The sequence below is a fragment of the Cercospora beticola genome, chromosome 2, assembly GCF_033473495.1.
Source record: "Cercospora beticola chromosome 2, complete sequence".
Taxonomy (NCBI): Eukaryota; Fungi; Ascomycota; class Dothideomycetes; order Mycosphaerellales; family Mycosphaerellaceae; genus Cercospora; species Cercospora beticola.
In genome coordinates, this window is record NC_088936.1 from 3,638,368 (window position 1) to 3,661,989 (window position 23,622).

The following is a 23,622-nucleotide window of genomic DNA, read 5'->3' on the forward strand; positions in this document are numbered from 1 at the left end:
ACACGATCTCCAAGACAACAACATTGGACCGCTCAGCTTATGAAGACAGAAATAGATGCCACCATGTATGACACTTTGCATAACAAGATCAAAGGCTCCAAGATGAATCCGCTCCGAGCCGTCGACGCTCCCGGTTGAGGAGCTTCTGCCGCCCTCCTTTTGGCCACGTCCATGGGCGTGGAACGCGGCTCCAGACTCTTGTCACCACAATTTGCCGCGACGACTGGTCCAGAACAACTCAGAATGCAGTTCACCTTCGTGTTGGCCACTCCGCGCTCCACGTCGCTTTCGATATCTTTACCAACCAAGAACATGAGCAATGGGCCACTGATTCGTCCCTTGGACACTGCCATGGCCACTGTATCGTATCATGCAAATATGCTGTCCCGTGGCCTATCTTCACATGCTGAGGAGCATTGACCGTTATGGAATGTGCCTTGCATATCACTCTCGCGCGTATGTCTCTTGGCCACCACGTCGACGATGAGGAATGCTGAGATAGAAACAATGACGTGGATTCAGCGCGTAAGTATAGCAGCGACCTCCGCGATTCCTGCTTTCCAGGCCATATCTCGTCTCTTCGGCTGCGACGCGTGGAGTTCGAGCTCATTGTCAGGGACAGACTATCAACGATTGTCATCATGGCCGCCCTACTGTTGGCCTTCGGAGCGTTGGCTGTTGCTCAAGGTACGCACACAGCGTCGAAAATACCGAGCTCGCACTTTTCCCTCACATGGCCTGCTCTACCCTGCTGACCTGCAAGGGTTGGTCTGAACACTGCCGGGCTGCTGCAGCGGAGCAGATACTAGCCGAAAAGATTGAGCAGATCAATTGCTGACTACCTGGCTCGCGCAGTCGTTGAACAGCCTCTCATCACTGTAGCTCCTTCAGCAACCTCTCCAGTCCTGCTATATCCTCTTGACCCTTCAGCCACTGGAGCACCTTGCAATAAGGTCATTTGCTACGACTACATCAACACATGCAGCATTCGGTTCGGTGGCTGTTGGCCAGCATGTGAGAACCACCCTCGACCTACTTACACCGGAAGCATCTGCTCTGGTGGTGTCTTCAAATCCAGCTTTTCCAAGGCCTTGGCCGTGACTCAAGCGAACCCGTGCGGCTACAAATGCGATTACTCCACTGACTCTTGCGGCAACACCTTTGGCCCTGGTTGCTACACAAGCTGCCCTGGAGTCACAGTACCGAGCTACACCATACCTGTCTGCGAAGCCACAGAGACACCCGCGCAGACAGTCTATGTAACGCCAGTACCTGTCAACACTGTGCCACTGTTTGTCCCTATCGACGCTTTGATGAAAAGACAAGCCAGCGAGACCACTTCATCTGCCACCGACTCTGCAGAACTCGCTGCAACAGACCCTGCAGACAGCGTCTCTTACACCCCGGTGCCAATCACGCCTGGACAAGCAACGATCGGTGCCGATCTGTCGACTTTGAGTCCGTCCACCATCGAAACGCCAGGCGTAAGCACTCCGGAGAGTGCCTCGCTAACCCCCTCTGACTCGGCATCAGCTGCAAGCACGACTGACAGTGCGACTGATGCTCCTAGCACGACTGGCGCTTCTATTACGACCGAGTCTTCTAGCAGCACCGGTGCTGATGCCCTTGGTCCCACTGATAGCGTGACAGTCAGCCTCTCATCAGCGGAGGCTCTGGTCACTTCTGATGCTGCTACTTTCGCAAGCGACCTGCCAACGACCGAAGACTCTAGCTCCGAAGTCAGTGCGAGCGAAGCAACGTCCAGTGTCGAGAGTGTGGAAAGTGCCTCCTTAGTATCCACCGACGCATCCACAGATTCGAGCACCACATATTTATTCACCACTAGCGCTTCATCCGAGGTGTCAGAGACCACTTTCGGTGCCGATGTTGGTTTGAGCAGCACAGATATCTCGAGCACCAGTGATTTTGCTTCAGCGTCAGAAAGCAGTCTGACTTCACTCGATGCAACGTCGCTGCCGTCGCTCACTGAACCCACAAGCGTTGTTTCTGAGACTGAGTCGCTGCTTTCTTCCGATGCTCCTAGTGCTACGAGTTTCGGTACCGCGCCGGCGATTTCCAGCCTTGATGCTGCAACAAGCTCTGCACAGCTACCACTTTGGAGCAATGCGACTACATCAGGGGCTTCAGGTCTCAGTACTATCCCGAGCCCTACCCAGCTACCACTCTGGAGCAATACGACTACCACGTCAGGAGCTTCCGGCATTGATGCCACCGCAAGCCCTACCCAGCTACCGATCTGGAGCAATACGACAACCACCACCGCGGCCTCAAGTCTCGATGCTGATACAAGCTCCACGCAGCTACCACTCGTGACCAGTTCAGTGGCAGGACCTCTCATCAACGCCACAACCAGCTCCGCGGCTCCTGTGGTTCTTTGGACGCCAGAGCCCATTCCGGAAGGCGGTGCGACTATTGGAGCCAACCTCGCGACAATCAAGCCAGTTGTCTATGGCTACTTGGAGCCACACAGTATAATTGATCCAGCCACCGAGACACAGGAGGCTGTACCTGAAGCTACTTCTAGCAAGGATTCTACCTCAACGGCATTGACTTCTACTGAAATTCTGTCGGTGCCAGCCTCAAGTACGACTGAGGAAGCCATCGCATCAGAGACAACGTCGAGCATCGCAGAATCTGCGTCCCTCACAGCGACTGACGAAACTGCTACATCCAGCAGCTTTCCCAGTGAAGTGAGCGCGACTCCATCCGAGATTACATCAGTCCTCTCGTCGCTCGATGCTTCGTCCACTGCAGAAAGCACAGAGGCTTCATCTGCCACTGCCTCTCTCAATCCCCAGCTCGTGAACTCGGCGATCTTCTCAGTGGATTTCGTATCGTCATCCGATTCTGCGCCTGCAACGACTTCGACTGCGAACCTCGATGTTTCCTCTACCATTGAAGTCAGCGCTTCTGATGCCCTTCCTACCACAAGTGAAGGAACTGCTCAGCCAAGCGACTATGTCCTCACACCACTTGTTCCAAGTCCAGATCAGAGTACAATTGCTCCAGACACGACCGCGCCATCGGCCTCAGTAGAGTCCACTTCTGACGCTTCCGTTACAAGCACACCGTCTATCAGTGCCGACGCCTCATCCAGCATTGTCTCAACTGAATCATCCGACCTGGCGTCCTCCACCATTGATCCAGTGGCAACGCAATCATCTGATACAGCCAGCGCTACATTCGAGACGGCTTCTGCAGAAACGTCTCTTTCTGCAGCAGAGACTTCTTCGGCCCTCTAGGATCATCAGTGATCCTACAGCAACCCGGTCTGATGATACAGCCTCCGCAGAAACAGCTGCGGCCCTTTCCTTGAAGCTAGAAAAGACACGAGTTATGATGGAGATGGAAGGTAAAGGTCCCCTCGCCAGCTGCATGACCCGGCATTTCGCCTACGGAAGAGAGTCACGCGCTGGTAAGACTGATGTGCCACACGATTTCGACAACATGCGGCAGCACGACTCATGAGCCCAGGACTACTCAGCAATATTTTGTGTGTCACGAGAAGGCCAAGTGCGCAATCTGTGTAGTGCTTCTGGCGATGTTACAATTTGATAGCAATATAATGAATGGCGGCGTATTGATTACTGATAGTTATTAGCCTAGGCAAAAGACGACTTCCCGCGTCCATCAACTAGCTTCTACAAGGCATAGGACCAATGGCCTTCGATGCATTGCTCGTATCATAGGCAGTAGCATTGTAACGCCGAGGCATGATTGTGATGCAACGAGCCGTGGTACTCGGTCTGTGATCATGGGCATACAACAGGCAGGTCTTGGTCAGAATTCGGAAGGTCCCTTGAAAATGTCCCGATTTGGCGCAAGGCCTTCCGTGTTGGCCACCTCAGCTCTTGAACCTCAACTCCTTTACTCCTTCACACGCTTCGCCAGCAACGGCAGCATCTCAGGCCAGCACCACAGGACCAGATGCGCAGAGTGCGCAACCCTCCAGCATGTCGTCGATCTTTCCTCGAACGCCTAGAACGACTGTTGGCAACGTTATACACTAGACTGGGTCGTCAAGCCGGCTTGCTTGCTGTGCTGACAGCGAAAGTCAAGTGCGTGCAATTCATGACGACAGAGCAATCTTCAATACCAGCTGTGGAGCCCGTTGTCATCAGGTCCAGCGCATATCCGCAATATCTGACGTCGAAGACGGGCGGAGACATCATTGTCGATGGAAAAGAGCGAGTCGACAAAGTTTGGGACCTGTTTCACATGGTAGGCTCTAACACTTCAGGGCCGCCGGAGTTCCAATACTAGGATCGCTGCATTGCAATGCATTGTGCTGACTGTTATTCTCCTCGCTGTGCCTGATGATGACCGAGACGATGCGAGATAGCAACAAGATGAACAAGGCATCTCAACCGCAGCCGCCGCTCGTCACGCATTTCGGACCACGAGCAGAATATACTGTTTTCGCACTACTTGACAGAGTTCCATCATAGGCTTTTCAGAGAACGCTCAAACTCCCGGAGAATAAACTGTGCTGTCTTACAGAACCATCCTGCCCACGAAGGGCCGCATGGCTTGTTGCGAACACAAAACAGCAAAGCATGGATGCTAGCAGTTCGCACCTTCGGATCCCGCGCGCACCTGACGTCGAAGCCGTCTCGTATAGAGCTCGACTTCAGATGCGAACGTCTGAGACAGAGCGCCTCAATGATCGAACAAATCTGATTGGCCACACTATAGGTGTTCCCATCAGCACTAATTACTGAATCGAGCTCTGCCGAGCATCTCACACATGTCCTGTTTCGCACAACTCCAAGACTCGTGGCAAATGCTCCGATGACGATGAGGGTTCCCGTACTACTCACGTCTGGATGATCAAAATCGTCATTCGAGGTACTTGAGCAGCAGGGGTCTAAAGGCTGAGAGACATACAAAAGAGCAGAGTAAGACCGATTCTCTTCGTGCTCTATCATCAAGCAATACCAATAGCATCAGAACTCCGATATCACGATCTACGAACAACGCCTGGAGCGTATTGAGGACTTCGAACTTTTCAGAGAAATCAGACCCCTTCGACTACTTGGACACCCGCACAAACAATCATCAACATGCGTTTCTTCGCGATCGTCGCTACAATGACTGCCCTGGCTGCGGCTGGCCCGTTGCCACAAGGTAAGTCGGAAGACCATGTCTGGATGACCAAAACTAATGCAGCTCGTTCAGGTTCACCATCCGGCTATGGTGGCTCCGGGGGTGGCTCTGAGAGCAGTCCAATCAGCGGAGGCGCTGGAGGTGGCCAGCACGGAAATGGCGCCGGACAAGGGCAGGGAGGCACCGAGAGTAGCCCTGTTGGTGGTGCTCCCGGCGGAGGTGCTGGAAATCAATATGGTGGCGGTTCCGGCCAAGGTGGCACAGAGTCAAGCCCTGTAGGTGGAAATCCAGCAGGTGGCGCAGGCGGTAGCCAGTATGGGGGTGGTTCAGGCCAGGGAGGCACGGAATCGAGCCCAGTCGGTGATGCACTAGGAGCTGGCGCTGGAGGACCACCTGGCTATGGAGGCGGTGGCTCCGGAGGATCATCTGGGCCACTTTGCCCTTATGGCCTCTCTGCCAACCCCAATTGCTGCCAGACTGATGTTGGTGGAGTCATCGCTCTGACTTGCAAAGCCCGTAAGTCATCATGAATCTACCGGACCCACGGACTTATACTGACTTGAGCTGCAGCACCTGGCAACCCAAGGAATAAGCAAGAGTTCGCTCAGGCTTGCAGCTCTCAAGGCTTAACCCCTCAGTGTTGCGCTCTTGGATTGGTATGTTCCCACCTTGACATCGACTGTAGCAATACATGCTGACTCTTTATTCCTAGCTCGGCAACCAACTCATCTGCCAGAACCCGCTTTAGGAGGAAATCTGTGAATTGACGAGTATTCGCTCTCAGTTTGTAGCATTACGGATTCCGAGAAGCATTTCTATATGAAGTGGGGCCGTTGCTGTACAACTAACAGAGAGCTGTATGAATAGTAACGAATCTGAATCAAATCCAAGATTGTTTCGATCACACACACAAAGTCTCTTCCAGTTATTCACCAACACAAAATCCTCGTTCTGGCGACAGACTTGCATTGGACGTTGACGGAGCGCAGAGTGATAGACTGCTCATAAGGACGAAGATCGACCAGTACAAATTCGTCAGCCTTGTCTCCGTGGATCGGATCGAATACATTTCCACACTCCTTGATAGCCGTGGCCTCCAACGGATCTCATCGATCGAAAACACGAGGGCATCTCCTGGATCAAAGGACATTACTTACATCGGACGAAACGCACCTCTGTTGGCGTTGACTTCTCGTTCGGAATGGAAACAATAGAAAATATGGGCTACTCTACCGATTGGCCAGTCAATCCAGCATTACGAGTTCCAGCCTCGTTGGCGTCGGTCAATTGAAGACAATCAGAGTCACAGGCACATCGAGCGCTCTCTGAAAATTGAACGACGGTCTCAACAGCAGGATTCGCAACTTGGCTCCCATGGGCTCCTTTTGTATAATCAGAGCGAGGTAGCAAGCTGGCCATTCTCTGATATATCGACCACAACTCAGCGAATAGCAGATGCAAATTGACGTGCGCTGGACAACGACGTGGAATGGAGTGACAAGACACGAAAGCTACTCCCTAAAAGTCGAATGACGACCTTCCTTCGCAATCCTCAGCTCTGTTGCCACCGTTCGATTGTTTGAATTCAGGGTAATCCAGTGGACGACCCAGTCTCTTGCATATGAACTATCGTCCAGGGGACAGAAGCTGGAGACTTACTGCCATCGAAGCACGAGAAAGAACGGAATGACAAAGCTCACAGACAAGTCTCTGAAAATCGATGGTATGAACAATCTATACCATTCGTAGCCACATTGCCTTCGATAGCCAGTTCAAATCCAGAGCGATGTCCTGCTCTCTGAAGGATTAGCTATTGAATTATAGCAAGGAGTTGGAGACTTATTGACATCCAATTCTTACGAAGCACAGAGAAACAGGCATCCGAGGTCGTTCTCTGTAGCACAAGTGACTGAAAAAACCACGCCATCTGCCATCCTAAAGGCTCTGTAAGTCGACCAACACTGGAGCGATGAATTACATGACCTTTTCTCTGAATTTTGATCAGTATTCTACTCCGAACGAGTTGAATGCTGACTGGCATGGAGGGCCCCGAGAAAATGGAGCCACGGACCGGATCAGTCGCTCTCTGAAACATGAAGAAACCTTCAATGCATAGGAGCTGAAGATCGATTGGCACCCATCTGTAATAAATAACGGAGTGAAGGGACGCAGGACCTTATCCCTAGATATATGGCACTGATTCAACCCGCACACAGTAGATCTGAGGTGGCATACATTGTCATTACATGGCGGGTTCAGGAAATAGATAAACTATTTTCTGAGAATCAAATCACTGGATAATGCGAATGGTTCTGACACCGAGTGGTATGCAGTACCGACGATTTACTGAGTGAAGAGGCACGAGGCATTGTCTCCGAGAGACAGGCCATCGTTCGATTTAGAGCGTTAGAACACCGAATAGCTTCCAGCATTGTCTGGAAACAGAGAGAGCGGGCTCACGAACTGCTCTCTGGAAAAGCAGTGACTTGTAATCTTTATCGTTTGGATACTGGTTGTCATCGCTAGAAGCCGAGTGATGGAGTGAGTACAGAAATGAGTTACTCTCCGTGAAAATAGTCGTCGGTGAATCCATACAGTTTGGAGACTAGTTGGCTTTGATCATCGTTGAGCAACAGAGTTAACGGGCGGAAACGTCGTTCTCTGGAAAGCTGTGTTTTCTTGATCCATATCATGTCGACACTGGATGGCATCGAAGCTGACTTGAATACAGAGCGACGGGGCAAAACACCTGCTCTCCGACAGACAATCTGCCATTCGATCCGGGTAGTCTGGAGACTGAATGGCACCGAAGCTGATTTGAACTCAGAGCGACAGGGCAGATAACCTTGTCTCTGAGAGACAGAGTGTTCCTCAGTCCCTGTGATGCTAACGTCGATTGCCATTCCCTACCAGAATTTTACAGAGCGATAAAGCAGAAATCCTGCTCACCGAGAATCAGATTGTCACTCGAGCCGCGTAATCTGTACATACCTTAGCTTTCAACACAACTGAGCGTCAGAGTCAAGACGTAGAATACTTGCTCTCTACAAATCTGCATTGCATTCATCCGACCAGTCTGGATATAGCTCAGCGTTCATCACTGTTCCACGACGGAGCGACTGTACCAAATGTCAATTCTCCGGAAACAAGGCGTGACCAGATCTAGACGATCATGACATTGAATGCCTCCCAATCAGTTCAATGAACGGAGCGACAGAACAGAAAACCGACTCTCTGAAAAACAAACGGTAAATCGATCCGCACAGTCTGGAAATCGATTGCCGTACATCGCTTTCGAGTGATCGAGCCAAGGGCCCAAAATCTCGTCCAGTCTGGACATCGGTTGGCGTTCACCACTGCTGCACAACAGAGAGACCGGGCGGAAGCTCCATTCCGGAAAATAAAGTGTGGTCAAATCCATGAGGTCTTGAGATTGACTGCCCTCGAATGAGTCCAACGAACAGAGCGACGAGACATGAATCATGCTTTCTGAGCAACGCCGCGTCGTAAAATCCATAGCATTTGGAGATGGGGTGGCTTCGATGCACTCAGGAGAACGGAGCGACATGGTAAATTTGGACTCAATTACAGACTTGCATTTCACTTCACAGGCTGTGATCACCCACTCATTTTCAACAAGTTCTCTGCGTTCATATACACATTTATATCCTCACAACCATTCACTTCATTGCCTCAGTATGCATATCTACCTTGTAATAGGAAAGTACACCTCTCCCGGCTCCTCGAAAAACCGGGCAGCCTTCGGCTGATGTGACTGCGAAGTATGCTTCTGATACTCCTCACTTAACTCCACCAAACTCCACCCCGCGTGACGAGCCTCAGCGGCAGCCTCCATCATCTGCCTCGCGAACAAAATCTTCTTCATGCTCCACTTATTGCACGAGACAAACATTCCACCGCCTTGATCCTTGAGCGCTTTGACATCTTGCTTCTGCCGGAGACGCGACAAAAATCCGATCCTTAAGCCCGTCATATACTTCAAACCCATTAGCTCCGCGACTTGTCCTGAGGTGCTGTCGCAATCGAAAGCGAAACACATATGGAGGTCGTTGAAAGCTTGTTCGCCATTGAAGTGACAGATCATGCGAATCCAGCGGAGGGCATGGCCCATATAGCTCTTGATGGAATAGCCGTGGCTGTCGATGTTGATGAAAAATTTGTTGCTGCGGTAGAACATGGCTCCTGCTTCGGTGCGGACTTGTTTGCTGGCTTGGAGCAGTTTGGGCTCTTGGAATTGGTTGTGTACTGGAGTGAGGGGTGCCACTATGAAGTTGGTTTGAAGCTTGTCGACCATGGCGAGTTCGTAGATGTAGTTTCGCAGCTCGGGTGGTAGGTCGTAGAAGCAGGTTCCCTTCACTTCATCTTGTGCGAGCTCATTTGGGTTGAATGATCTGAGGTGCCCGTCAGTGAGTGAGGAGGCCGTCCGGAGGCAGAATGTACTTACGATGACTTGTTTCCTGCATTTCGTGCTGCTAAAAGCGTGGGCGGCAACTCGCAGCCAATGATCGCTCCTAGTATGTCAGTTTTCGTTCTTCAGATGCCGTCTTCAGATATTGCCCTAATCTCAAGTGAGTAAATTGAGGTCGCGTGCGCAGAAGGAGGCACTCGAAGACTCACCTTCCACACCCTCAATGTCCATCTACCTCGCCTCAGCTTGTCCACGCCATAGCCGTCGCTCTCCACCTCCACCCAAGGCCATCCATGTACTCGCAGATTATCCACCGCCACCTCCAATGCCCTTTGGCACCTTGTGCCTCATCCCCTTGCCGCCGCTGCCCTCGCCGCCGCCGCAAAGAGCAAGAAGAACAGAAGGAAAAGGAGAATGCATACCTGGGGGTCGTCCGGACTGCATCGCTGCAAGTGATGAGCGTGTCGACAGTGACGTGATCAGGTCGATGTCGCAGTGGGGGTTGCAGTCGCGCGGGAGGTCGAATTTCGAAAGGCAGCAAGCTGTTGTTTGCTTCTCGCTCGCCTTCACTTATAGATGACAGGGATCCTGCAGCACGCGCCAACAATACAACAAGACAGTGACGCTAAGCGTTGACGTACGAAGATGGCAAAGCAGAGGTGGAAAGGTATCAGGAATCATTGATTGAGTCAGCTACTCTACGCGCCGCATCGTGAGGGTATTAGTAGTGTTACATCGTCATTGCTTTTCGTCATCCATTCTTTTGCGTTCGTCGCTGTGTCTGTCGAACTCAGGCGTAAATCATGATGTCTCCGCCCCAGCAGAAACAAAAGGCCAATCTCCTTCTCGCCCATGGCGCGGAGTTCTCATTCTGTGGGCATATGTTCTTTTTTCCTTCCATACATTCAGCAGCTTGATATCCGTGTCAAGCTGACGTTGTAGCGTCTCTTGACGGATCTCGTTGCTGCATGTGTAGCCGTAATCGAGTCGTGTAGCTTACAACTCATTCTTGACGCTCTTAGCGCTCTTGCTTGCGGCGACGCTGGCGCTAGAAGCACTCTTGCTGGCCTGAACGCTAGCAGAGGACGCGCTCTTAGAAGCGGCAACGCTGGCGGCAGAGCTGGCGCTGGAGGCGGACTTGGAGGCTTCGGAAGCAGACTTTGGTGCAGCCTTGGAGATGCTAGACGAGAGCGAGCTGGCAGAAACGCTGGCGGCAGATGAAGCGGAGCTGGCAGATGCGCTGGCGACGGAAGAAGCGGAGCTCAAGCTGGCCTTGGCCTGCTCGGATGCGAAGCCAAGGTTGTTGGCAATAACATCGTAGATGTAACGGAACTGTCCATAGGCACCTTGGGTCGCCTCAGCGTAGTAGTTGCCGGCGCTGGAGGTAGCGGCACCGTAGGCGGAGGCCGCGGAGTCCTTGGCATTGTTGCCAGTCAGCGAAGCGGAGTGCTTGCGTGCAAGAGCGATGAGCTCGTTGCGCTTGCTGCCCTGCGGCACCTTGATGCCGTTGCGGTCGGCCCACTCCTTGATCTGGCTGTCGCTCCAGCTTTCGAGAAGCTGGTCGCTCAAAGACTCGGTAGCAGCGGAGGCGGACTTGGAGGCAGAGGCGTATTGCGCTGCGGCTTTGTCGGCAGCGATCTTAGAGTTGCGGCGAAGAGAGGCAATGAGCTTGTCACGGTTGCTTGGCTGTGGGACTGGGACTCCACGCTCGTCGAGCCATGCCTTCAGATCAGAGTCAGACCACTGAGAGTACAGCCAGTTGCCTGGGTAGGCGGCAGTCTCGCCTGCCTTGTCGGCGGCCTTGGCGTAGTTGGCGCGAGCGGTGTGGAGGAGCGAGTCGCGGGTGCGAGGCGATGGGTTTGGGATCTTGTGGTAGTCGAGCCACGATTTGAGTTGAGACTCAGTCCAGCTGTGCAAAGTCAGTAGCTGTTATCGAAACTGAATGCTGCAACAGATACTCACGTGTCAAAGATCCAGTTCTGAACACTGCCGTAGGCCTCATTGCTCTGCTCAGCAGTCTCGTGCCAGAGGTTTTGAACCTGCGCGACCAGTGTGTCCTTGTTCTTCTCAGTCCCCTTCTTGACCTCTTGACCCTTGGAGGTGATGTAGTTTTGCAGCTGGGTGGTGTCCCAGGAGTTGTATGGCTTGACAGCGTAGTTCTCCCAGTTGTCCTTGACAAGGTTCTCGAGGTCCTTGCGGTCAGACGCTGCTGGGTATGGAATGTCGTGATCCGACAGCCATCTCTCGAGCTCGGTCTCGTGCCACTTGTTGTATGCTGTACGGCCTCAGAGTTAGTTAGACGGGATTCAGGCCAATAGCACACTAGAGGGGAATAGATCTCAATGGCGAGACGGCAGCTTCGTCGAGCTCGGCATGATGTGCACCACAACTCGAGAGAAGCTTTACCGTCTCGCCACGAGTTTCAGACGCTCTATCAGTCTTCAGAAATGGAAAAGGTGAAACATACCGGCTTTGCCAAACCATCCGTCGGCGGCGACGGTGGTCGCCAGGGCGGCCACAGCCAAGGAGAACTTCATATCTGCAGTTGCTCAGGTGATAGTGGTGATGGGATTGAGGTTGTCAATGAATCTGCGGGTGTTGTTGACGATGAGGTGGGAGTGAAAAGTGGAAGTCGGAGGTGCGTTTGTTGTGATGATGAGAGAGCACGAAATGCTTGCTTGGAAGCTCCTGCCTGACGCTCAGTGATGTAATGGCAGGCGCCCGGCTTCACTTGACGCCACTTTCACACACACGGGCAATTGTTGTCTGATTATGATGCGCGCTCTCCACCTGCACGCCTACAAAGACCAGCTTTCTTTGACGATGCTCGCGTGACGGTACAATGCTCACTTCATGCGCAAACGTGTCCTCACTCACTTCTCAACGCCTTCCTGCCAGCGGTGTACTTCGTGCATGCGTACCAGAGCACGTCGCGTCATCAACCAAGCGCGTCTGCAGATGTGGCTGGTGCGGGAACGCGACCGACCAATAGAAATGCTATGTGCAATGTCGTGTTTGTTGAGCTCAAACGGCTTTTCAAGAAATCCCCAGCGCCTCGCTATACAATCAATTCCTTTCCCCAGACCCAGACCCTGCCGTGTTTGCTTTGCGTCTCCATGACTCGTGAAGCATTTCTCGTCAATTCTAGCACTTCGTCCATGGCCTCAGCTGAAAACGAGATGGCCTCCCTAACCCAATCCCTCTGCCAGCCCATCCCCTATGCTTCGGTCCCATTGTGTCTCACGATACCTGTAAGGCGAAAGTACATCGTCCTCAGGATCGTCTCTTGTGCGGGTTGTCGATCCGGTATCGCCGCTGCCTGACATGGACGCGATCTCAGCTTTGTCTGCCATTCGGACCTTTTCATTCGTAAGTCTCCGCTTGCCGAACCACCCTTTCTTCTTCACAGCCGTGGTGATGGAGTCGCCGTCTTGGTAATCACTGTTGGCTATCGACTGGGTGTCACTTTCGGCTGCTTGTTGCGCGGCGAGCTCTTCCGGAGTGATTTCCACGAGTTCCGCGTCCCGGATCCATCTTCGACGACGCGTCCACTTGCCCCAGTCATCCATTCTACTGCCTCCATGCCAAGCATTATCGTAATAAGTCCAACCTTCCTTATCTCGAGACCCTTTGGCACTTGTGTGATCGTCGCTCCAAGTCATATCGATCTTCCACTCGCTGTCAGGGACCCATCGCCACCGCGTTGTAGCAAAATCGGTCTCTGGTAGTGGGAAGTTGTCCTTGTCTGGAACCTGGTTCAAGTGCTCGTCTGTCCATGGCTGCCGTTCATGAGGAAGGACATTGGAGGTATAACCCAACATGACCCAGCGCCGTTGGTTCTCAAAGATTGAGAACGTGAAGCGAACACCAGGATTGGCTCCTTTACGTTTGAGGGCGTTCGCCAGAGCAGCCGGCGCTCGCGGAGGCAGAGGAGGTGGTATCTTATCTTGCGGAACAGGCTCGGGATAACGCAGCCCAGTGGTGACTGAAGCAGCATATCGGACAGTCCTACTTCTCCACAGGATGCTTCTTGATGCCCTCGCTGGTCGGCTGTGCCAGGTCATGCCAATTGTACCGAGTACAAGGAGCACTCTCTTGAGTGTGATGATTCTCCATGGTGGCAGAGTGAGAATTACCCAGACTGGCGTGACTGCGAGCAGCCTCAAGAACATACTGGTCAAGGCAGGTCTTGTCGTTGCACTTGTGGCTGTAGTCTGCGTGCTCAGGAACTCTGTCAACTTGAGGAATGGATCAAGTAGAACATCGCAACGATGCGTGAAGATCTCCAATGTGTCCAAGATCTCGTCTAAGCTCTTTCTCCTCTCACTCTCAGAATCCGCTCTATTACGCTTCCTCTTCTCTCCACTCCACATTGTACTGGAAAGCGGGCTGTAGCGGCGTCCATACATCCCCGCCATAAGCACCACGATCACCACGATCGGCCCCGCATATCGCAGCACATCGTCACTGTAGAGCACTGTGAACCAGAACCCAGCGACAAGCAGAAACGACTCCCACGGGTCGGGTGTTGTCCATGATAATAGCCCAGCAAGGTGATTGAGCGGCAAGATGAATGGATGCGAATAGGCGAGCACTCGTGTGACTTGCGGTGGAGTGGCAGCAAGCAACGGACTCTTCTGATGTATCAGAACCGAGGCATGGTTTCTCTTCCTCTGTGTCTGCTGGTTCGGCGAGAAGGCAGCAATAGTAGGCTCGGGCACCGAGTTATCGCGTCGACTGCCATCGTTTGCGCGGCGGTCTTCGGAGACGCGTTCGCTCATGGGAAGATTGAATGGAAGGTCTGTGACAGAAGAAGTTGGGGTTAGTGTTGTCGATGACGAGGGCGGCTTGCATTTCCACTTCCATCTCCCCGACCAGTTCCTCTTGAGCTTCATGGCTCCATACCGCGACAGGAAGCCGGCCCAGAACACGCAAGTCTTGGACATGGCCTTCCTTCCTTGTGGAGCTATATACCGGGCCACAGAAGGCGGGAAGGGAAAGCACGGAGGCACGACTTACCAAATGCTGCCATGCAATAGTGAAGGCGGCAGTCAAGTCATGCCGGACAGACAAGCGAAATGTGACAGCCTGATCTTGCGTGCGCATCTAGCCCGTCCAGCCGCCAGTAGATCGGAATGCTATCGTGAATGTGGTCGTCCGCGCGGAGAAGTCATCTGGAAAGCGAGAATGACTTGCGAGACTGCTCGATGGTGGATTGGTGGTCGGCATGTGACCCAGTCTCAGCTCGTCCGCGGCAGGCATGTGAAAGCCAATCTGCCGTCATTTTTCCGTCCCGTCTTTCCTATCGCACGCCGTAGTTTGTCAACCCCTCTATCAAACATCGTCTCCTCCACAGCGTATGCCTACGGTACAGTTTGTAGATACTATCTACTGCTCCCACATGGCCAATCCGAGCGCGCTACTCTGGCCGCTTTCGCCTGACAACGGCAAGGCTCTGATTCCACTCGCAGATCACACGTCAAGAGCCGGCATTACGCGTTGGTCGAACATGCACTTCTTGCTCGATGTCCTGACGCTGCGAATTCGAGGGAGTGACAGCATGGTACTCTCCATAAGGACAATGGGCTCTAGAACCTTGTCTGCTGCTAACATACTTTGACATGATTCCCAGTGGGCATCCGCACGATGTGGCTTGACCGCTCATAGTAAAGCTGAGGCACAAGTTGCAATATTTCCCGACCTGGCTGCTTCTAGCAACACCTCAACATCACAGCTCGAGAATGTTCAGCTGCCAGAACTTCCACTCACGCGGACTAATGCAAGCCATCGCTAGCTCCGTTTCAGTATGTGGCAAGGCAGGCCGAGTTTTGAATGTCTTAAGCAGCTTCAGATCAGGCCACTTCGACGGCGCCGCCACAGAGCAGCTCATAACCCCGCCCACCGAGCGACACTTACGAGAAGTTCACAGATGGATATAAGTAGCGGTCATGCGTCAAGCTATGTGCCTCGAAACTGAAGCTACGTTATTGATCACACCCCATTTTCGATCACTCTGCAAGCGATTTCATGGCTGCTAGCAAGAACATCAAGAGCGTTTTCTTTGTCAACGTTTATCCCAACCGGAATGACCTCCTCGGTGATGACACGAGGCGGCAGCTCGACGAAACGAAAGAAACATCAGGTCTTTCCAACCGATTCCTCATGAGTAAAGGTATATCGAAGACCGAAGAGATGCTTCAATCAGGCCAGTTGTCATCGTCCGATGCAATCGAAGACGTGGTTCGAAGAAGCGGTTACACCGCGAAAGTTGTGAAAGTGGCGGCATCAAATACCCCTTGGTACGCATCTCTGTTGTGCTTCACCGGAGCTCGCTACTCACTGCCCTACAGACTCCCCCAAAGTGGCTCCAAGAGGGAGACGGAACGTTTCGATGTTCCCAAATCGGAGCTTTACCGAAAACTTCTCAATATCATGCTGAGCGAGTGGCTTCGGGTCGAAGGTTGGTTCTATGAAAGATTTGGACCATTCCTTACAGCACTGTTGGACTCTTTGTCGCAGCTGGTCACCTCTCCTAGAAAGGGAATGGACATCACCGTTGTTTTCACGCGGGTATCCGGATGGGTCCTGGAGGAGACAGGTAAGATCCCGAGTACATTTTCTTTCATTGGCCACATGACATTGACAAGGTTTCAGCGACCAGAGTGGTTACCTTTCGTCCAGAAGATCGTTTGGTCGACTTCGTCGCGAACGCACAACCCGCGTCGAATGCGGACATTGCATTCGAGTATGCGCTCGACGATGGAAAATTCAACCGGAAGGTATTCGAGCAATCGAAGAACCATATTCAGGAGTGGCTTCCAAAGGAAGAGAATGCACCTGCTGTCAACAGTTATGATGTGGTTGTGTAATGTTCTTGAGTTCTAGGCCATAAGCGATGAGACGATCCGACACAGGCTTGATCTTTGGCATCGCAAGCTACTAGCTTCTATGCCACGTGCGAGCTAGTGCAAGCCACCGCTTTCTCCGTATTGAAGTATGGCAATGTGTACCGAGCGTCAATTAACTTTGCTGGCACAGATATATTTGGAGACGCCGAGCGAGAGTATTCAAGGGCTTGTACAACTGCTAAGCCTGCCAGAGGCTCTACAGCTTGGAATCTTCATTTGCACCAAGGCCATTCACAACCCTGTACTTCGCTCTTCGGCCTCCCTCATCATCACGTACGATCTTCAGAAGCTTCCTACAGAATGTCCACCGATCCACTCTTCGAAGCGCTCGCCAAGCACATACTCAGCGGGAATTCTTTATCGGCGCAAGATGTCGACAGGATGATCACGGAGCATAGAGGGGGACCGTTTGCACAAGCAGCACAGTTCAACGACATGGAGAAGAATGTCGAAGAACAATCGATGGAATCTGCTTCCATGTCTCAAGATCCGTCAATTGCAGCAGCGACAAACGCGAAGGATCCTTTGAATGCAGAGACGCCCGCTGGTGATGGACACATCGAAGTCTCAACAATGTCCTCCAAGAAAGCGCCAGAATCGATCGCCGAAACTTCAAACACTTCTACAGCATGAGTGGCTGGCCAGGAACGATGCGAAAGAGCGAGCGCGAAGTTCAGCATACGCTAGTGTTGAACGACGGACTTGAGTTGTTGCGATCCCAGTCTTGACGTTTGTAAGCTTAGGGGCCGCGAACTGATAAGTCTCGTATGTAAAGTTCGTGGCTGTAATCTGCTTGGGCGGTCAGATATCATCTCTATTTTGTACTTGATCAACGAGGCACCGGAGTGAGAGAAGGAGCTGTGTGTGAGCACGGACACGAGTGTTGAGAAGGGTATCTATTTGCGACTCGTGACAAGAGTCTAACGTATTCATCATCATGTACGCTTACTGTGCTTCATTCGCAAGTTGATGCAATACCGTGTAGTGGCCAAAGCCCGCAAGTGCTTTCTCTCAAAAGGCCGTCGTGCCCAACGACTTGTGCTGCGCGGCCTTCATCAAGAGACATATCAACTTCTATGCACATGCAGTGCCCTGACTCCGCTACTAGGACGATGGATGACCATAGTTGCCTAGCGCACCAAGCTCCTGCGCGAGCTGAGAATTGATCGTCTGCTGCTGATTTGGAGCGTATGTTGGCGATATTTGCTGTGCTCCTAAACTCGCCTGGAAGTCGTCGTAGGTCTGCTGTTGATGCTGCAACTGTTCCAGCTGGTTCGACAGACTGGGTTGCAGGGGCTCTGTCGGGTACGCATCTTGCACTTCCGAATATGAGGTAGGCACTTCGGGATACGCGCTATGCCGGTCGTCTGTTCCGAATGAACCTTCTGGCAGATTCAATTGCGCGTCGAGATCAGGTTGCACGTTGCCGTCGATTTTGTCTGTTTGTGACATATCGGCTTGTGGCACGACGGTGGCGTGAAGTGCTGGTAGATCAGGATGTGTCTCCATGAGTTGAGATCTGGTCACGTCGTCGATTGGCGTGCCGTTCTCCTCGAACTCGATGACGCGCAACCATTTTCGCTTCATCTTTGACATCGTTGTTGTGCTGCAGACGATGCCGAAGCGGTCGTGAATGAGCCACACGAGATCGTCCAAATATCGAGTCCGGTTCTTGGGATCGCGCAGCCACTCCCGCACTTCCTGTTGATGCGTCAGTATTGCTATTGCGCGGCGGCGAAAATGCGACTCGAGTATGCGAGAAGCCGACATACCAGCTCCTGTTCCGCGGTCAACACTTTAGGTCTTCCATTCTTCTTGTTGAGCTCCGGCGGCATGTAGTTGGTGCCATGTTGTTGCAGACATCTCTTCATGCGATAGATGCTGCTCCTGCCGACCTTGAGCTTGCGGTGGATGGTGGTGGGATCGAAGCCGGCCTCGAGCAGTTCCTTGATCTGCTCCTGGACTTCGACGGACTGCTTGCCTGAACCAGGCATGGCGGAGGATGAGCTGGGGATACTCCTGGTGTGTCGAGCGTGGTCCCGCGACTTTCTTGATGATGGTAATTGCAAAACGTGTCGGAACAGAAAGTGCTGACGACTGCAGACTCGCCCGGAAGTTGCCGGTCGGCGCTACGAATGACCGATCCCATTCTCGCGACTCGCAAACTCATGACAACACACAGTATGAACCGCGCTCTATCCAACAGCATCTGCGGCATCATGGCATTCTACCACGATCTGGATATCGCGCAGCTGTCTGAGTCTTGTCCGAAAAATAGGCTGCGTTGACCTCGCACCCGCACAGCGATGGCTGCCGAATGAACCTGGCAAATTGTTCTTCCTGCGCGTTCAGACGCCGTCCACATAAAATGCAGACTTGTGTCTACAAGGTAATGTGATTCACCAATTTCATCTTTTCTCAAACAGCAAGCAAAATGTCGAACACGCCAAAAGCAATCCTCATCATCAACGGGCCTAATCTCAACCTCCTGGGAACTCGGGAACCTCATATCTATGGCAGCACCACTCTCGCGGACGTACAGGATGCAGCAGTTGTTCAAGGCAGCAAACTCGGGATAGAGGTGCAACATTTCCAATCAAATCACGAGGGTGCCATCATCGATCGCATTCACGAAGCTCGAGGCAAGGTTGGATACGTGATTATCAACCCTGGCGCTCTCACCCACACAAGCGTTGGCTTGCGAGATGCCCTGGCCGGATGTGATCTGAAGTTTGTTGAAGTGCACATCAGCAACGTGCACGCACGAGAAGCTTTCCGCCATCACAGCTATCTGTCGGACAAGGCGGTTGCGGTCATCTGCGGACTAGGTGTGTTCGGCTACACAGCTGCGATTGATTTCGTAGCTCAGCAACTCGAGAAATCGGCGTAGAATGCTCGCACATCAAGCGCAAAATACCATGATGTCTGCAATAACGCCATCGCGGAGTGCTCGGAAGCTTTCTGGACGAAGTATCGGCCTTGACAGCGACAGTACCCGACATAACCGCTCGGAAAGGACAATTTCCTATGCCAGCACCTTAATTGGATCCCCAGTTCAAACGCATGCACTGCCAGCTTCCTACCTGTGTCATTTGGCCCCTTTGCGGCTCAAAATGGCTCCCGAAATCGAAGCCGTGCTGCAGCTGGCGGGGTGCCCTGAAATTCGTCGCGGGGCAATTCCATGGTGACGGAGCAACAGTTAATCATGCTTTCGTAAACATTGCTAATTGACCCAGCTCGTGGCATTGTCAGTAGACCAATAAATAACAAGAGCATTCCCTTGTAACGATGTCAAGAGTCAGCCATCATGGATCCTTCACAAGTTGACATCCCGCCGCTCAAGGATCTCACTATTGACAACATCACAGACAATGTCAAACTCATCAACTCGCAGTGCCCAAATCCAAGGCTTAAATACATTCTCGATCGTATAGTCCAGCACCTGCATGACTTTGCACGCGAAACGCGTCTTAGCCACGAGGAGTGGATGACCGGATTGCTGTTCTTGACAGCAGTTGGCCAGATTTGCACAGATGTTCGACAGGTGAGCGAGCACGATGATGTCGCATATGCTCAGATATGCTAAGTCGAGTCTCAATCAGGAATTCATCCTTCTCTCCGATATCCTCGGCCTCTCCCTCCTCGTCGACAGCATCGATCACCCGAAACCTTCGCACTCCACGGAAGGCACAGTCCTCGGGCCTTTCCACTCTCACGAAGCCGAGGCGGCTCCCAATGGCTCTCAGATCGCCCATGATCCTGACGGAGAGCCCTGCCTGGTGCTATGCACTATCAGAGACACGAACGGCAAGCCGGTCGAAGGCGTGAAGATCGATATCTGGGAGACGGACAGCAAAGGCTTCTACGATGTGCAGTATCCGGGAAGAGAAGGTCCAGATCAAAGAGCTGTGATGCATAGTGATAAAGAGGGTGTGTTCTGGTTCAAGGCCATCGTGCCTGTGCCGTATCCTATACCGCACGATGGCCCGGTTGGCAAACTGCTGGTACAGTTGAAGAGGCATTGTTATAGGCCGAGCCACATGCATTTCATGTTTGAGAAGAGTGGTTACGATCATTTGATAACGTGAGTGGGGCTGCTGCAAGTGCCATACTTGCCAGATGCTGACTTACTCGCAGGGCACTTTACCTTCGAGGTGATCCGTACGAGACAAGTGACGCTGTCTTTGGCGTGAAGGAGTCTTTGATCATCGACCTGAAGACCGTGGATGATGAGCACGTGAAGCAATATGGGGTCAAGCCTGGGTCGAAGCTGATTACATATGACTTTGTGTTAGTCACCGATGATGAGTCGAAGCAATTGAGAGAGAAGAATGCTCTGGAGGCTACTAAGGCGTTGGGGTTGAAGATGAAGTTGTGGAATGGACTGCCCGTACCTGATGTAGACTAGCAAAAGATATTTTTCATCAACAATCAGAGTAATTGTGAATACATGCAGTAGTGCTGTTCTTCATCCTGATACCCTGTTCGCTCCTTCGCCAGCTCTTTGCCAATGCCAAGCCACCATTGGAAGTCATCACGGACTTCCGCCTATCTTGCCCGAAACATCCACTCTTTGACACGAGCAACATCCCAAAGCTCCACAACTGGAATTAAAGTCAAGCAAGAATATGACCACCGAGACGCTGAGCGACGCTCAGCTCGAAGAAATTTATGCCCACGCCACACAACTGGCGAAAGAAGCGGGACAAATGCTCCTCGATGCCGTTGAGGCTCGTTCAGGTTCAGCAGGAGCAGGGCACGTGGAGAAGGAGTCAGCAGTCGATTTGGTGACGCAGACTGATGAAGGTAGGTCGTGGTGTCAGCCTCAATTCTTCGAAGCATGGTGGGGTTTTCCTTGGACTGCTTTTGTGCCCTTTCGCTGGGACACGAAGTGATGAGAAACTCTGAATCTTATCATCATGCTCCTGCTGATTGAATCTCTTTCTTTCCCTCTTAGATGTGGAAGCATTCATTCGTCAAAGCGTACAAGCCAAATTTCCATCTCATGCGTGAGTTCACATCTTTTCAGCTGTCGTTCTGAGTGCAATCTGGCTTTGTTCGCACAGCTGACTCCTGTAAGCTTCGTTGGCGAAGAGTCGTATTCCAAAGGACAATCCAAAGAATATCTGATACCTGCGAAAGGCCCATCGTGGTGCATCGATCCGCTGGACGGTATGACCTCCGCACAAGAAGCACGACTCCGCAGAGGCTAAGGACTTAGGCACGGTTAACTTCATCCACCTGGCGCCATTCTATTGCGTTTCGATAGCTTTTCTGTGGAATGGCGAGCCTGTTGTTGGCGCTGTGAATGCGCCATTTCTGAAGCAATTGTAAGCTCTGCCACTCACAAGCTACAAACCAGTGCACCGGAGCTGAATAACGCAGATTCACCGCTTGTCGAGGCAAAGGCGCGTGGTTGAATGAGAAGACACCACTTCCACTGGCAAGAAATCCTATACCGGCGATGCCTGAGACTGCGCCAAAGGGTTGCGTGTTCTCTTGCGAATGGGTATGAATGCCATCACGACAAGAGGGTTTGCCCTGCTAATCTGACCCCCAACAGGGCAAGGACCGAAGAGATATACCTGATGGTAATATGCATCGCAAAGTCTCCAGCTTCATTAACATGGCAGCTGAGCTTGGGGGCCGGCAAGGCAAAGGAGGAATGGTACATGGTGTCCGAAGCTTAGGCTCTGCAACGCTCGATTTATGCTACGTAGCCATGGGAGGCTTTGACATCTGGTGGGAAGGTGGCTGCTGGTCAGCCAACGGTACTTCCACTTGTGGTCTCATAAACGCTGACAATATGGTAGGGAGTGGGACGTCGCTGCTGGTGTCTGTATACTCAAGGAAGCAGGCGGTCTAATTACGACTGCAAATCCGCCCGAAGACTACTTGAACGCCGCAGTACCAGAAGCTAAGTTGGGAAGCAGACTTTATCTAGCCATTCGGCCTGCAGGCGATTCGGCCTCCGAGACAGGACGACAAAGCCAGGAACGAACTGTCAGAGAAGTATGGCGGCGCGTGGAGAGCCTGGACTATACCCGACCTGGTATATGAGGTACGACTGCGACAGAAATACAACAACTCTAACAGCGTAATGGCCACAAATTAGCACCTCGAAGGAGCGCTTCATATTTATACAGTCTTTCTACAACCTCGCCTGAGATAACGCATGCGCAACGACTTTTTTGACCTCCTCAACAGGAAGCTGCTCAATGGTCCGCCCGTGCCAGAGAGTATGCTGCGCAAATCCCTGATAGATCATCGCCTCCGTCCCAAGAATGACTTTCCAACCTGCTGCCTCTGCAAGTCCACCCAGCTCTGTCCAGGGTGATGGATGGTAGCACATCTCAAGCATAGCGCCTTTGTGAGACTTGTTGAGGAAAACTTCTGTTATCCGCCTCGCTTCCTTCTCAGCCTCTGTCACCGGAGGAAAGTTCGGCACGCATGCTACGATCGCGCCTGCACCTTCCAATGCTTCTGCTTCGGCAACTGTCTTCACATGGACAAGTCCGTCGCCATAACCTTCCGACTTACACCAAGACATCACTGCTTCCACCTCTGCTGGATCTCGGTTTACCAGGTACACTGTCGAGCACTTCATGTACGCAACGAGGGCATATACTGCTGAGCGTGCAGCGCCGCCGCCACCAACGACGAGGCCAGGCCTCCCAAGGAAGACCTCCTCAGGATTCGAAATATTCTGGAAGAAGCTCTCTCGAACGCCGATGGTGTCGGTGTTTGTTCCAACATACTTGCCGTCTCGAAGGAAAATGGTATTCACGGCTCCGACGGCTCTGCCCTCGTCTGTAAGTTCGTCCAAGTGTGGTATTATCGCCACCTTATGAGGCATTGTCACGGCAGAGCCTGATAATGATCAGCGTAGTTCTTAGCATTCCACACTTCAACTAATCTCATACCGTATAGTCTCCGGTCCTTTACGAGCGACAAGAATTGTGACATATCGGTCGACTCTAGTAGTTGAAAACTCCATGGCAGTCCCAGTTCTTGAAACACCGTGTTGTGTAGTAGCGGCGAGTATGAGTGTGCGATTGGGTATCCGAAGAGATAGCCATGACGCTCATATTGATCGACCTGTGGCGCTGGAGCGGTGATGATACTGCTTTCTTGTTGCATCTCCATTTTGCTTCTCCG

The 23,622-nt window shown here is 52.3% G+C and overlaps 12 protein-coding genes across 12 annotated transcripts; 7 read left to right on the top strand and 5 right to left on the bottom strand.

Moving 5' to 3' along the window:
- Positions 1-641: 641 nt before the first annotated feature.
- RHO25_003347 (uncharacterized protein) lies at positions 642-3,263 on the top strand (the record flags this gene model as incomplete). Its single annotated transcript, XM_023598854.1, has 2 exons — positions 642-687; positions 856-3,263. 2 exons carry the CDS (start codon positions 642-644, stop codon positions 3,261-3,263), a joined length of 2,454 nt encoding a protein of 817 aa, XP_023455369.1.
- A 1,821-nt stretch (positions 3,264-5,084) lies between these two features.
- RHO25_003348 (uncharacterized protein) lies at positions 5,085-5,875 on the top strand (the record flags this gene model as incomplete). Its single annotated transcript, XM_023598855.1, has 4 exons — positions 5,085-5,148; positions 5,200-5,643; positions 5,698-5,783; positions 5,840-5,875. 4 exons carry the CDS (start codon positions 5,085-5,087, stop codon positions 5,873-5,875), a joined length of 630 nt encoding a protein of 209 aa, XP_023455549.1.
- Positions 5,876-8,833: 2,958 nt separating this feature from the next.
- On the bottom strand, positions 8,834-9,787 carry RHO25_003349 (uncharacterized protein; the record flags this gene model as incomplete). Its single annotated transcript, XM_023598856.1, has 3 exons — positions 8,834-9,539; positions 9,593-9,659; positions 9,766-9,787. The coding sequence occupies 3 exons, from the start codon at positions 9,785-9,787 to the stop codon at positions 8,834-8,836; spliced, it is 795 nt and encodes a 264-aa protein (XP_023455370.1).
- A 765-nt stretch (positions 9,788-10,552) lies between these two features.
- On the bottom strand, positions 10,553-12,093 carry RHO25_003350 (uncharacterized protein; the record flags this gene model as incomplete). Its single annotated transcript, XM_023598857.2, has 3 exons — positions 10,553-11,465; positions 11,519-11,831; positions 12,024-12,093. 3 exons carry the CDS (start codon positions 12,091-12,093, stop codon positions 10,553-10,555), a joined length of 1,296 nt encoding a protein of 431 aa, XP_023455550.1.
- A 651-nt stretch (positions 12,094-12,744) lies between these two features.
- Positions 12,745-14,502, bottom strand: RHO25_003351 (uncharacterized protein; the record flags this gene model as incomplete). The annotated part of the gene is made up of 1 exon (XM_023598858.2): positions 12,745-14,502. One exon carries the CDS (start codon positions 14,500-14,502, stop codon positions 12,745-12,747), a length of 1,758 nt encoding a protein of 585 aa, XP_023455551.2.
- Positions 14,503-15,583: 1,081 nt separating this feature from the next.
- RHO25_003352 (uncharacterized protein) lies at positions 15,584-16,425 on the top strand (the record flags this gene model as incomplete). Its single annotated transcript, XM_023598859.1, has 2 exons — positions 15,584-16,154; positions 16,211-16,425. The coding sequence occupies 2 exons, from the start codon at positions 15,584-15,586 to the stop codon at positions 16,423-16,425; spliced, it is 786 nt and encodes a 261-aa protein (XP_023455371.1).
- A 339-nt stretch (positions 16,426-16,764) lies between these two features.
- RHO25_003353 (uncharacterized protein) lies at positions 16,765-17,097 on the top strand (the record flags this gene model as incomplete). Its single annotated transcript, XM_065602390.1, has 1 exon — positions 16,765-17,097. The coding sequence occupies one exon, from the start codon at positions 16,765-16,767 to the stop codon at positions 17,095-17,097; it is 333 nt and encodes a 110-aa protein (XP_065458462.1).
- A 471-nt stretch (positions 17,098-17,568) lies between these two features.
- RHO25_003354 (uncharacterized protein) lies at positions 17,569-18,458 on the bottom strand (the record flags this gene model as incomplete). The annotated part of the gene is made up of 2 exons (XM_023598860.2): positions 17,569-18,165; positions 18,237-18,458. The coding sequence occupies 2 exons, from the start codon at positions 18,456-18,458 to the stop codon at positions 17,569-17,571; spliced, it is 819 nt and encodes a 272-aa protein (XP_023455372.1).
- A 440-nt stretch (positions 18,459-18,898) lies between these two features.
- RHO25_003355 (uncharacterized protein) lies at positions 18,899-19,354 on the top strand (the record flags this gene model as incomplete). Its single annotated transcript, XM_023598861.2, has 1 exon — positions 18,899-19,354. One exon carries the CDS (start codon positions 18,899-18,901, stop codon positions 19,352-19,354), a length of 456 nt encoding a protein of 151 aa, XP_023455552.1.
- Positions 19,355-19,771: 417 nt separating this feature from the next.
- RHO25_003356 (uncharacterized protein) lies at positions 19,772-20,872 on the top strand (the record flags this gene model as incomplete). The annotated part of the gene is made up of 3 exons (XM_023598862.1): positions 19,772-20,008; positions 20,067-20,548; positions 20,602-20,872. 3 exons carry the CDS (start codon positions 19,772-19,774, stop codon positions 20,870-20,872), a joined length of 990 nt encoding a protein of 329 aa, XP_023455373.1.
- A 220-nt stretch (positions 20,873-21,092) lies between these two features.
- RHO25_003357 (uncharacterized protein) lies at positions 21,093-22,524 on the top strand (the record flags this gene model as incomplete). Its single annotated transcript, XM_023598863.2, has 7 exons — positions 21,093-21,270; positions 21,422-21,473; positions 21,545-21,636; positions 21,686-21,794; positions 21,850-21,973; positions 22,028-22,224; positions 22,278-22,524. The coding sequence occupies 7 exons, from the start codon at positions 21,093-21,095 to the stop codon at positions 22,522-22,524; spliced, it is 999 nt and encodes a 332-aa protein (XP_023455553.1).
- Positions 22,525-22,615: 91 nt separating this feature from the next.
- On the bottom strand, positions 22,616-23,610 carry RHO25_003358 (uncharacterized protein; the record flags this gene model as incomplete). Its single annotated transcript, XM_023598864.2, has 2 exons — positions 22,616-23,334; positions 23,388-23,610. The coding sequence occupies 2 exons, from the start codon at positions 23,608-23,610 to the stop codon at positions 22,616-22,618; spliced, it is 942 nt and encodes a 313-aa protein (XP_023456085.1).
- Between the last annotated feature and the right edge of the window lie 12 nt (positions 23,611-23,622).